At 37.4% G+C, this 13,161-nt stretch overlaps 1 protein-coding gene across 1 annotated transcript; it reads left to right on the top strand.

Annotated features, from left to right (window-relative positions):
* Positions 1–9,901: 9,901 nt before the first annotated feature.
* LOC118657775 (serine protease inhibitor Kazal-type 12-like) lies at positions 9,902–13,161 on the top strand. The gene is made up of 4 exons (XM_036312364.1): positions 9,902–10,058; positions 11,508–11,533; positions 12,646–12,770; positions 13,002–13,161. Exons 1-4 carry the CDS (start codon positions 9,902–9,904, stop codon positions 13,045–13,047), a joined length of 354 nt encoding a protein of 117 aa, XP_036168257.1. The 3' UTR covers positions 13,048–13,161.

Below are 13,161 nucleotides of genomic sequence, written 5' to 3'. Positions count from 1 at the left end.
CCTGCTCTGTGCGTGACAGGGTAAGGAGCCCTAACCCCCCTGATGGGCCCTGCTCTGTGTGTGACAGGGGGCAGCGCCCCAACCCCCTGATTGGCCCTGTTCTGTGCATGATAGGGGGTGGTGCCGCAACCTCCCCATCGACCCTGCCTTGAGTGTGACAGGGGGCGGTGCCCCAACCCCCCAATCGGCCCTACCCTGAGCTTGACTGGGGGTGGCATTGCAGCCTCCGGATCCGCCCTGCTCTGTGCATGACAGGGGGCGGCACCCCAACACCCCAATTGGCCCTGTTCTGAGCACGACCAGGGGCTGCACCTAGGGATTGGGCCTGCCCTCTGCCACCCGGGAGCAGGCCTAAGCCAGCAGGGCATTATCTCCCGAGGGGTCCCAGACTGCGAGAGGGCACAGGCCAGGCTGAGGGACCCCCCCTTCCCCCCCGAGTGCACAAATTTTTGTGCACCGGGCCTCTAGTCTATTATATAAGGCTTAGGTGAGTTAATATTGGTTCTCTCCAATTTGGGGGAAAGTATTTTATGTAAAAATAAAACATTTATCCTCTTTGGACCATAGTTTTACATCTGTATGAATTGGTGAGTTTGGACTATATACTACGTGAACACATACATTATTTGTTTTCCAAGCAATATCATAGAGTCCAGCGGATAGCAAGAAGTAAATAAATATTCAATAAATAATGAACATCCAGTTCTAGCCAGTTTATCTCAGTAGATAGAGCTTTGTCCTGGGGCCAGAGGGTCCTAAATTTGATTCAGGTCAAGGGCGCATACGTCAGTTGCAGGCTCCTCCCCGGCCTGGCCCTAGTCAGGACACCTACAGTAGGCAACCAATCGATGTGTTTCACATCAATATTTCTCTCTGTCTTTCCCTCCTTGGGTGAGGATTAACAAAATAAATAAATAAATAAATACATACATACATACATACATACATAAATAAATAACGAATATCCAATCAATAATGAATACAGGGAAAGTCTGTAAAACTGTGTGCCGGGAGCCGGTCCATGCTTGCTGTTTCAAGGGACCTGGCATATATGGCATACTGTTCTTAATATGTTTGCTCACCTTCTTGGCACTATGTGTTTTAACCAAGGTCTCTGAGAAAGGGTGTTTACCCAGGTAGGGATTTTCCCCTGAAGCTAGGGAGGGAATAAAACCTCTTAACTAAGTGCCAGGAGGGTAATTAATCACTTTAACTACGAACAATCGTGCTTAAGCTACATAATCTTTACTCCCTGGAATGAAGATAAGAAACGCCCTAACCTTTGTAATAGAGATTGATAGGATTGAATCAACTGGTATAAATACAGATGCAACAAGACAGCAACACAGAACTTAGAATACAGAGCTTAGAACACAGAACTAAGAGAGACAGAACCTAGGCACAGAACCTACACAGAACGTTCTCTAGAGACAGAAGAACTTTGCTGGAGAGAACATGGCAAAAGATCCTGGACAGAAACTGGCCTCAGAACCTAGAGACAGCACCTAGCGAGAGAACATAGCAAAAGATCCTGGAGTGAACCTGACTACAGAAATTGGCAAGAGAACCTGACTAGAACCTGGTGACTGAACCTGGCTGGAGAGCCTAACAAGAGAACATGGACACAGAATCTGGCTGGAGATCCAAAGCAGAACCTCTCTGGAGATCCAGACCAGAACTTGGCTGGAGATCCTGGCTGGAGATCCTGGCTAGGCTGCTGATCAACTGCACGCTGTCTCTGTGTCCTTCCTTCTTCGCCGACTCCGTCCACACCTTTGGGGACCCCTGGACCCGCTGGGGTTGGACCCCGGCAACTGTGCACATTTAAAGAAAGTAGCCAGTTGATCTTAATCATGGAATGAGAGAACTATGTGAAATATAAGGAATCTTATGGCCCAGAGAAAGTTTAACTAGTTACTGCCAAAGAAAAACGTAGTAGATAGAAGAACCAAGGTCACAACACAGCCCTTTCAATAACCCACTCCGTCTCCTACTGGGTGGGAGGGAGCAGGACAGCATGAGGTCAAATCACACTACTCAGAACAGTGAGAAATTTAAAACTTAAGAACCCTTTATTTCTGGAATTTTCCATGTGATATTTTTGGACCACGGTAATTGACACTACAGAAAGCAAAACTGTGGATAAGAGGGACTACTGTATACTAAATTTCCTGCTTCCTAGGGAAAGTGAGCCTTTTCTCCTTTGTAGTTTCTCCCCTTGAAGGGATTTAGCTACTTCTAATGTAAACGTGTGGAGGACCACATGTAGGTAGAGAAGCAAGTCACTGCACATCTTTACTAAAAGCATCGCCGTTCCACATGACCTCCTCCTGCTCCTCTCTCCTGCTGGAACGGGCTCCTCCAGCCAGGCCAGGTCCCTGTTGACTGTCCACACGAAAGTGCATTTCCACCACTTTGCTCTAGGCTGCCTGCAATGCCTCTGTGCCACCTTCTGCCACTCTGCCTATCCTTTCTCCCTCATACAAATCTCTCATCCACATCGTAAGCCTCTGCAATTTACTTCATGGCTCATTTCAGGGGCCTTAACTGAGTAAGTGATCAAAATACTGTCTACTGTCTAGTTCTGAGCTATTCTTTGGGGATGAAAGGGAAGCATATAAACAATAAACCACAGAAGAGGCTCTCTTAGAGAGAAGAGGCAAGTCACATAAAAAATCAACAGTCAAACTCCAGAAGTTTTGGTTCAGAATGTATGCATTTTTCCAAACCTCAATGAAAACACATATAGGATTTATGTATATTATAGTTTGCAAATTTGACATCAAAAGAAAAGAATGGAAACATAGTGTAGTCTTTAACAGGATATGCATGGCAAAGCTTTTAGAGAGAAGGGTACTGATGTCTGCAATTTACTTTAAATTGTATCAAAGATGGATTAATGAATAGATGGGTAGATATATTTAAAAAAACATGCATAGTAGCCCTGGCTGGGGTCGTTCAGTGGTCAGAGCACCACAGGCTCAATTTCCAGTCAAGGGCACATACCTGGGTTGCAGGCTCATTCCCAACCCCAGCCGGGGTGCTTGCAGGAGGCAACCGATTAATGTGTCTCTCACATTGATCTTTCTTTCCTCCTCTTTCTCCCTTCCCAACCCCCATTCTTTTTCCCTCCCTTCCACTTTCTTTAAAAATCAATGGAAAAAATATCCTTGCGTGAGAATTAACAACCCACCCCCCACAAATATGTAAAATATTAATGGAATAATCTAAGTGGTGAGTTTATAGGGGTTTACTATAAAATTATTTTAGCATTGCTGGGTACTTAAGATTTTTTATTAAAAGTTTTTCAATGATTTAAAATAAAACAGAGACTCTGCCAAGAGGAGCAAATATTCATAATCCTGTTTTTGTTCCTCATTATTGAGAAATTCTTGTCTGTGTCAATGTGAAGATTTCTTGAAGTGGAATACACAAACTGATAAGAGGAGCAATGAGGGGGGGAGGGTGGTAGCCAGAGAAAGACTGAAATAAGCCACCACTAATGCATTTAGCCAATTCACTGAGTACTTCCCATGTTTCCTGTGATAAGCACACAAACATTATCACATTTAAATTTAGTAATAGCTGTGAAGTTGTTGCCCCGTTTTATAAAAGAGGAGTCTGAGGTAGAGAGATATAAATTATTTGTCCACGATCTTACAGCCAGCGAGTTGCAGAATCTGAACTTACTCAAGAGGAATACACCAATTCCAAATTCCCAAACTTCCTATCACATAATCATAGTAATTTGAATAGCTTGGGTGTAAATGTTGAGTTGGAGGGATTAGGGCTATAAACTTAGATACATCAGAAAAAGAAGTATTCATAGTTCAACACAATACACTGGTATAAAGAAGGTGACATGTATATATCGCAATTCTTAACATGTGAACAATTATGTTAATTTTGTGAGTGGGTTACAGCGTTAGCCTGAGAAACCTGGTTCAAAGGGGCTACTCACTCTGAGCTAGGCATTAATTGAAGTGTTCTCTGTCTTTATCTCACTTTCTTCCTGTCTTTTCCAGAACTGCTGTCTGTGACTTTACACAATTTTGGTTCATTTCAGTTCCGCAGTTTGACTTAAGGGAACGTAAGTAGAACAGATTTCTCCTGCTTTAGTTTGACAAGATTTAGAACTAACCTAATAAGAGAAGGCTATCATTGCATCGCCCTTTTTAGCTCACTACAGTTCCCCTTCAGATTTGATAAGATGTTGTATATTAAAATAATGCATATAATAAAGTACAATTCCATAAGTTCTGTTATATTGTGTTTCCATTTTCATTTGTTTCAAGTTGTTTTTTTAATTTTTCTTTTGATTTCCTCCTTTGGCCCACTGGTGTTTTAGGAATGTGTTGTTTAATTTCCACCTATTTGGGAATGTGTTTACCAGTTTTCCTCCTGTTATTGATTTCCAGTTCTATACCACTGTGACTGGAAAAGACTCTTGGTATGATTTTAATTTTCTTGAATTTGTTAAGACTTGTTTTGTGGCCTACGATGTGATCTACTCCGGAGAATGTTCTGTGTGCACTTGAGGAGAATGTGTGTACTATGTTGTTGGATGAAACGTTCTGTTCCATCTGGTCCATCTGTTAGGTACATCGGACTCAAATATAGTTCAAACCCAATGTTTTCTTATGGAATTTCTGTTTAGATAATCTATCCATTATTGAAAGTGGAACACTGAGTCCCCCAACTCTTATTGTATTGTGGTCTATTTCCACCTAAAATTTTATTAATATTTGCTTTATATATTCAGATGATCCAATGTTAGCTGCATATCCAGGGAGAGTCCAAAGTACATTTACAGTTGTGAGTATGCAAACCACAGGGTCTGCTCTTGTATTTTATTTATTAATTATTATATTATTTTCCATATGACTAACTATAACCCTACTTTTACCCCACCCTGTATATTTACAATGTATATTCTTTTGATGAATTGACCCCTTTATCATTATATAATGACCTTCTATGTTTCTGTTAAGACCTTGATGAAAGAAATTGAAAATACAAATAAATATAAAGATACCCTCTGTTTATAAGTTAGGAGAATTAATATTGTTAAACTATCCATGCAACAGCTGGCATGGCGCAGTGGTTGAGCATCAACCTATGAACCAGGAGGTCACGGTTCGATTCCTGGTTAGGGCACATGCCTGGGTTGTGGGCTCAATTGCCTGTATGCGGTGTGCAGGAGACAGCTGATCAATGATTCCCTCTCATCATTGATGTTTCTATCTCTCTCTCCTTCTCCCTTCCTCTCTGAAATCAATAAAAATATATTTTTAAAAAATGTGGAGTAAAGGGAACCCTTGAACACCGTGGGATTGTAAATTAGGATAGTCATTATGGAAAACAGTATGTAAATTCTCCAAAAAATTAAAAAATAAAAATAACATATTGTCCAGCAATCCCACTTCTAGATACGTATTCAAAGAAATAAAACCTGGAACTCAGAAAGATATACTAGTATGCACTCCCATGTTCATTGCCATATAATTCACAACGTAAGTGTTCATTGATAGATGAATAAAGACTTTTTGATATATACTGTTAAAAGATAAACTGAGGCATATTAAAATTGACAAGAATTTATTTGGGAAAACATCTATTCAAATCATCCAGCTTTGAATGGAAAGTAGCAAGGAGTAAAATAGAAGTTAGGGGAAAGGCTTTTTTTTTTATATAAAAGAAGACATGGAAGGAAAAACCCCTAAACTTATTTGATTGTCTATTTAACTGGTTGCCTTATTTGAGAAAGCGTGGTTGGCTGTTCATGATTGGTTTTCTTAGGTTTTGTTTTCTCAAATTTGGTTGCACTGACTCTGGCTTAGTTTAGGTTTGCTTACTACACAGGCTACGAAGGCAATAGAGTTGCCTCAGTCCAATGGCCTCCTTGTTTAATTACTTTAAGAATATATATAATTGAATATTATTCAGCCATAAAAAAGAAGGACATCTAACTGTGCCAACCTGGCTGAACTTGAACATAAAGCTAAATGTTGTAGCCAGACACAGAAAGGCACTTATATGATCTCGCTTACATATGGAATGTAAAAAGTTGGACTCATAGAATCAAGAGAAGAATGTCCGTTGCCAGGAGCCGGAGGTGGGAGATATTCAAGGATGTTGGTCAAAGGGTACAAACTTCAATTATAAGATTATAATGATAAGATGAATACATTTTGTAGATCTATCATATAGCACTGTGACTATAGTTAATACGGTATTGAAAAGTATGTAAGTAAAAAGTATGTAAGATCACCTGCTGAGAAAAGGAAGCAGTGGTGAGAGAGGGCACCACACAAGTCTCAGGTCAGAGCAACAATGGCACTTAACATGAACTATTTTACTTTTCATGTGAATAGTTGGACTTAATAACTACAGTCCTCAAGTTCTCATTGTGCATGAAACTTCTGACCCAATAAAACCAAACTCATTTTTGTGGTCATTTTATTAGATGTACAAGGCTTTCAAAATCAGTTTTATAGACTTAGACAGACACCATAAAATACTCTCTTACTCACCATTTCAAGAGGAATTGAGCTCTTCCTACAGGCGCCATAACTAATTATAGGTTCATTTGTGGAACTTACTGAAAACCTTTAAACTTTTATGTAAGTGAAACCGGCAGAATCTCATGAACACGTCACTGCATATGACTGCATTCCCACCTCTCTAAGGACACCAAGCATTTTGTTCCCCAAATCCTAGAATCTGGGAAGAACTTTACTTGCACTTTCTCATGAGCTCTTCATGTGCCTGGTTTGAAGGACACTTGTATCATGCTGCCTAGAGGAGAAGTTTGATACTGAAAAAACACACTGAGAGGGATGCTCTGCTTAATAACAATGCGTAGACCAGCAGTCTAATGAGCAAAAAGATGGCAAAAGGGAATAATCATTTCTTTTCTGCTCCTCTAGCTCAAATGTCACCTCCTCAATGGGGACATTGGCACCTGTTGTCCTCACCTTCAACCTTATCTGTACTAGAAATCCCTCTGTCGGTGCTCTTGCTACGTCTGTACTATGAACAGTCCTTCTATTTTCTCCAGGGATGTTGAGCCCTTGGAAAGAAATGGGTTTGGAATTAGACAGATGTCTTTAGTTTGGCCCCCATGAGCAATTTTAGGTTAAATTATACTTGCTAATCCTTATAGTGCCGCATGTGCAATGATGGTGAGACTTCACAGATGTAATTTTAGAAAAAAAATGAACATGTATAATGTGCATAAAATCTCTATGCATACTGTGTCATATACCTATAAGGAATTATGCTTTTAATAATAGTTTTGAATTAAAATATCTTCCAGTCCTAGGGCAACAGCCCTGAAATACACTCAGTAGCCTTATTGAGAATGAACAGGATCTTCTAAGTATTTTTAGTTTTGTCTTTAGTTTCTGTCATAATTTTCCTTCTTTTAAATGAATAGACTTTATTTTTAGAGTACTTTTAAGTTTATAGCAAATTTGAGTGGGAAATACATAGAGGTCCTAAATATACCCTCATCTCCTCTCCAGCACCAACATCCCCCACCAGATGGGTACACTTGTTAAAATTAAAGAATCAACATTGACACATCATTATTATCCAAAATCCATAGCATACACACTTTAACAGCTCAATTTTGAAAATGAAATGTATTTTAATAAATACTACCTTTATAATTATTTAAAGTGTGTATACATTTTTGGGAGGCCCCTACATATACCTCTCTGTCTATCAAATGGTTTCCTGTTTCCAAGTAACTTACCTGCATCCAAAGACAGAGAAAAAAAATTCATAGAAATAGGAAAATATCCAGTGTCCAACAAATAAAATTTATAATTCTTGTATTCAAAGAAATAGAAAAAATTTACCCTAAATCTGGAAATATATTAATAATATAAACAGATCTAAAAAATATACAAATGATATAATTGATAGATGAGGCTATTAATTAACTTATTATTTTCTGGAAGGTAGAGGAAAGATAGAGTATATTAAGAAAAAAATCTGTATATATATATATATATATTTAATCTATTTATCTTTATATGTGTAAAGCAAAATGAGAAGTAAAATATACCACATGGTATCAACAGCAGGTTAGCAATTGAGAAAGAAAAGACTTTAAGACAGCATCAAAAATGAACAGAAATTAAACTGAGGGGGTAGGGGGGGAACACCTGAAAAAAATATTGGAGAAAGCATTAGTAAGTTGTGGGACAACTTTATGCAGCTTGGGAGATGGGTGATTTGAGGGAATTAAAAAATTTTGAATAAATAATAGTTGTTTAATTTCTAAATTTGATAAAAAATGTAAACCGGTGCATCCAGGGATCTAAATGGACCCCAAGTACAAAAAAAAATGACAATCCTTAACATGGTCCTAGCCTATAAACCCTTTATCTGAAGCCCTGTCTCAGCATTTGAATCTAACCATTACTCTCATTTCTCAAAATATTCCTTGGTTCTTATTTGCCTCCTTTCATCCTTATTCTTGGAATGCTGGTTGTCACTCATGTGCCTCTGATTTTCAAATAATTCTGAGAGTCAGATCCATTGTGAATCCTGGTCATGACCACATCCTCTCTGCCATTCCTCCACCCCACTCAAACAAATGCGCTCTCCTCAGTGTTCCCCTGAGTTATACACATATTTGTGTATAACTTTAATCACATGTTTTCTTCTCCATTAGCCTGTGAACTTCTCTTACTCAACTTCAAATTTCCAGAACCTAATTAAGTTCCTGAATCAGTAGGTTCCACCCAGCAAGTATTCGAGGAAAGAATGGAGAATGTCAGCTCTATGAATCTCTCTTTGTTGTCATTATATATCGTCAGTATCTAGTAATACTTAAAGTAATTGGAGGTCAATTATTATTTTTTTAAGGAAGGAAGGAATTTTTATTGCTTAACATTTGTAAAGTCAGAATGATTGGTGGACTTCTATGTGCAAGACATTATTCTGTGCATGGAGAAATAAGTAGTGGTAAAGATCCATCAGCTTATATTTGTATAGGTAATTGTATATGTGTTTATTTGGTGGTGGGAAATATACAAGTGCATAATTAAATAACAAAGGTCATCTTAGGTATCACAAAGCACTGTGAAAACAGTCTATTGATCTGATTTGGGGTGGGAGTATTTTGAATTGTTAGGGAAATCTTCACTGAGCAGATAATATTTGAATTTCTATTTCTAGAAAGAAGAAACTAGCCATTTTAGTTTCTAGAGCAGTTTCCCAGTAGAGTAAACAGTAAGATCTAGAGTCCTAAGGTGAAGACTACATGGTGTATTTGAGGAAGAGAAAGAAGATGAGTGTGGAGGGCATTTTTGCACAATGACTAAAATCCACCTGGGAGATACTTGTTAAAATAAGAATGTTGCATAGGAACATCATGCATATGCTGCCTAAAAGGGAAGGTTGAAGAAAACAGCCCCCATTCACATTCACCTTGAATATCTAGAGTTTTAATTCCGTGACCATTAGGAGTATGCTCTTAATCTGTCTAATAAATTCCTCACCTCAAAAACCCTCACATCAGCATTATTATTTTCCTGGAAGAGATTATTAATATTGTGCACAAATTGTATAGACTGTCCTACAAGTTACTGCCAGATGAAAGCTGTCAGCCCTCAAGGCTTTGCTGGGGGAAGATCCAAAATATACTAGTTGAAAGAAAATGACTTGATTGCAATTATCACCATATGCTGATGAGAGCAAATTCTGGATATGTTATGTGTAATTCATTTCATTCTACTTAAACATCATAATTGACCATTGTTCCTGACTGTTTTAAAAAGGCATGAAATAAGCTTCTTTGGTTTCTGGTGTCTTTAATCGCCAAGGAAATAGATTACAAAATCAGGGTGGAGAATCTGGCTGGCCTTCCTATAAGATATTTAGATGCATGCATATGGATCCACTTATAAATACAGCCTGTAGAACATCCACAGTGCTGAACCCTATTAACATATTCCCTACAGACCTCACAGACCTCGTTGACATGAAGCCATCAGGCAGCCTTCTTCTTTTGGTTAGCATGGTCTCTTTGTTCCTCTTTGCTGGTGAGTACTATGTATATATTTGAAATGAAATTCTGGACCAGACTGGTCAATGTCAGCAGTCATGATGTGATAGTGTTTATGATAATGATGATGATGACAATGAGGATAAAGATTATAATGATGATAAAGAAGGTTAGTGATGGTGACTACCCATCACACTTTTAGAAGGATTTTTACTTACAAATTAGCTGCTTTAATTATATCATATCTCACAGATGGCCTCTTCTAGGTCACCTAGGCCCCAAGTGGCTAATCTAGAACTTCTAGGCCAATTGTGTTCCCCTCAGCAGATCACAATTAACAGCATAAGGTTACAAATAAGCTTCATTTTTTCAAGGAAAAAATTTATATTTAAATTAGAAATTTTCATTTAAAGTCACCCTCAAGAAATTCTTATCTAAGGAGCTTCAATACCAGAATTTTTCTGAGATGTTTTCATTTTGCTGAAAGCTGAGTCATTCTTGCTTACCCTCTAAGTAAGGAGAGTAAAGAGATGATAGACAGATGATGATAGATAGATAAATTAATAATAACAATAATAATAATAATAATAATAATAATAATAATAATAATAATAGATAGAGTAGAAAAAACTCAGGACTAGGATTTTAAGAATTGCCTTCTAATTCTCATTCTGCTACTACCTTTCTCTTTAATATTGAACAACTCACTCCCTTTGGCTTCTGTTTCATCACATGAAAATAGAATGTGCACCTTATATATTCCAAGACTTCTTTCAATAAGAGGTTATGCTTAAGTACATTGGCTTTAGGGTCTAGGCGACCTGGGTTTGCCTCCCGGCACTGCCACTTACAAGGCGTATGTCCTTAGACAAGTTGCCCATGAGCTCAGTTTCCTTATCTTTAAAACAGAAATATTAGACTTAATGTAAATGAAATTTAATACAGTGCTTAAAATGTAGAGCTCTTGCAAGTAGATGGCAAACATTGTTAGTGTTAGTGGAAATGGTGATAAATCATATGATTTTTTCAAATACTCTCAAAATTATTTTGTATTATATTAGCACCTGGTTTGCCAGTTGTCTTTATTATCCTTTAATAGAATGATTCTAGATTTTGGAATGTCAGCCTCTTTCTGGTAAAATATAGGCCTCTTTGACAAAGAAGAGATCCAGAGTTTGCCTTCTTTTCTTCAGGTATAGTCTAGTTTTATGGTAACATTATAAAGAAGTAAACAACATATTGGCTAAATGTCACATAAATCATAAATAGCAAATGAAGTGGAGAGAGCTTTGTATTGGCCACTTGTAATGTGTCCTCTAGCTCAGTTGTGTAATTAACAAGGTGAGTGACCTGGATGAGTTTTCTTCTTTTTTCTGGGCCTCAGTTCTTCATCCACAAAGCAAGACAAGTGTAATGGAAGATCTCTAAGGACAACTTTTAACTGTAAAATTCTGGAATTCTTATGAGGTCTGTTTTCTCATTGCAGGGGCTGTGAGCCAAGGAGGCTCTCAGGTAAGTGCTCTTTGGTTATGACCATTTCTCTATTACAAGAGGTTGTCTTTCAACAACCGTGATGTGCTGGGAAGTTCTGTGGCTAGTTCATTAAGATTTCTGAGTTCATTTGGTTGGTCTTGCAAGAGGGCGGAAGAATGATAATATGACACATTGATCTAGATAAAGTGTCATTGTTAGTACAGATGCATTTTTTAACAGTGGAAAAGAACTTGAAAATGACCTCAAATTTTCTTATTAGTCGGATATCACATTTCCATAATAAGGAGTTTATATGTAGTCAAACTTCGAAAACAGAATAGTGCTTATACAAGTATGGTGTGAATGTTATTTATTTTCCAAATCAGGATAATTTTGAGATTGAAAATAGTACTTATATGAATTATAACAAAAAAATAATCATAAACTGAGAGTACCCTAGGCAACTCAGAGTATATAGTTACTCTAGATCTGAACACTTTGTTCATAAGTCACTACAAATGCTTCATAAAATGCATACAGTATTTCTGCTCCATATATATATATATATATATATATATATATATATTAATATAACAATATATCAATATCTAAATATAATATATATATATATATATATATATATATATATATATATATATATATATATATTAGACCTATCAATAGGACTGGGACCTCTAGGAGTGTTGAGTTCTAGGAATCTACATTTAGGAAGCTTCCTGACATAGCTTTGTAAGTGATGACTCTTTTTTGTTCATCAATTTATTTTGTTCATTAGAGTCCACACATGAGTGAGATCATGGGATACTTGTCTTTCTCTGACTGGCTTATTTTGCTTAGCATAATACTCTCCAGGTTTCTCCATGCTGTTTCAAAGGGTAAAAGATCCCTCTTTTTTACACCTGCATAGTATTCCATTGTTTAAATGTACCACAGTTTTTTAATCCATTCATCTACTGATGGACACTTGGGCTATTTCCAGATCTTAGCTATTGTAAATAATGTTTCTATGAAAGCAGTGTGGAGTTTCCTAAAAAAATAAAATAAAAAGGTATTTTTTATTCCTTGAAAGAGTTAATGATATCAATACCATTGATCATGAAATAAAATAAAGAACTTCATTTAAATCACAGGCTTTCTGCAGCAGCTATGAAAAAACAGCTACAGGTGAAAAACCTTGTCCCAAGATCCAAAAACCGGTCTGTGGTACTGATGGACAAACTTACAACAATCGCTGTGAATTCTGCAAAGCAGCTATGTAAGCACATGAAAGCAGATACTGGAACAGCACCCTTAGTTTGGGTCAATGGGGTATGAGTTGGGGAAATTATTAAGCCTCTACTATGATAAATATTTTTCATATAATTCTTATTTAAAATAAGGCAATATTATTATCCCCAAACAAAGCTAGGTCCCCATTCAGTTCATTCAGTCTGAAATAATCCATTTCCACTGTATCTCATTCTGAGCGCCATCTTCTTTCTTTCAGGAAAAAAAATGGAAAGCTTGGTTTCAAGTATGAAGGGAATTGTTGAATCCTCTGAGGTTGCAATGTTGGAAGTGCCTTCGGTTTGCCTTTTGCTTCAGAAGATTTATTTCCTGATACCCAGTCTCCACCACAATGTAATTACCACCAATAATTAATCATA

Source organism: Myotis myotis, unplaced genomic scaffold (assembly GCF_014108235.1).
Source record: "Myotis myotis isolate mMyoMyo1 unplaced genomic scaffold, mMyoMyo1.p scaffold_m19_p_6, whole genome shotgun sequence".
Taxonomy (NCBI): Eukaryota; Metazoa; Chordata; class Mammalia; order Chiroptera; family Vespertilionidae; genus Myotis; species Myotis myotis.
The sequence above is the reverse complement of the archived record's forward strand: the minus strand, read 5'-3'. Positions and strand labels throughout refer to the sequence as shown.

What these genes read in the sequence shown, in the direction of transcription:
- LOC118657775 (XM_036312364.1), top strand. Translation starts at nt 9,902, where the DNA reads ATGCATATGGATCCACTTATAAATACAGCCTGTAGAACATCCACAGTG. An exon ending in CTCTTTGTTCCTCTTTGCTG is followed by an intron (nt 10,059 to 11,507) that starts GTGAGTACTATG and finishes TTCTCATTGCAG; the next exon opens with GGGCTGTGAGCCAAGGAGGC. An exon ending in GAATTCTGCAAAGCAGCTAT is followed by an intron (nt 12,771 to 13,001) that starts GTAAGCACATGA and finishes TCTTTCTTTCAG; the next exon opens with GAAAAAAAATGGAAAGCTTG.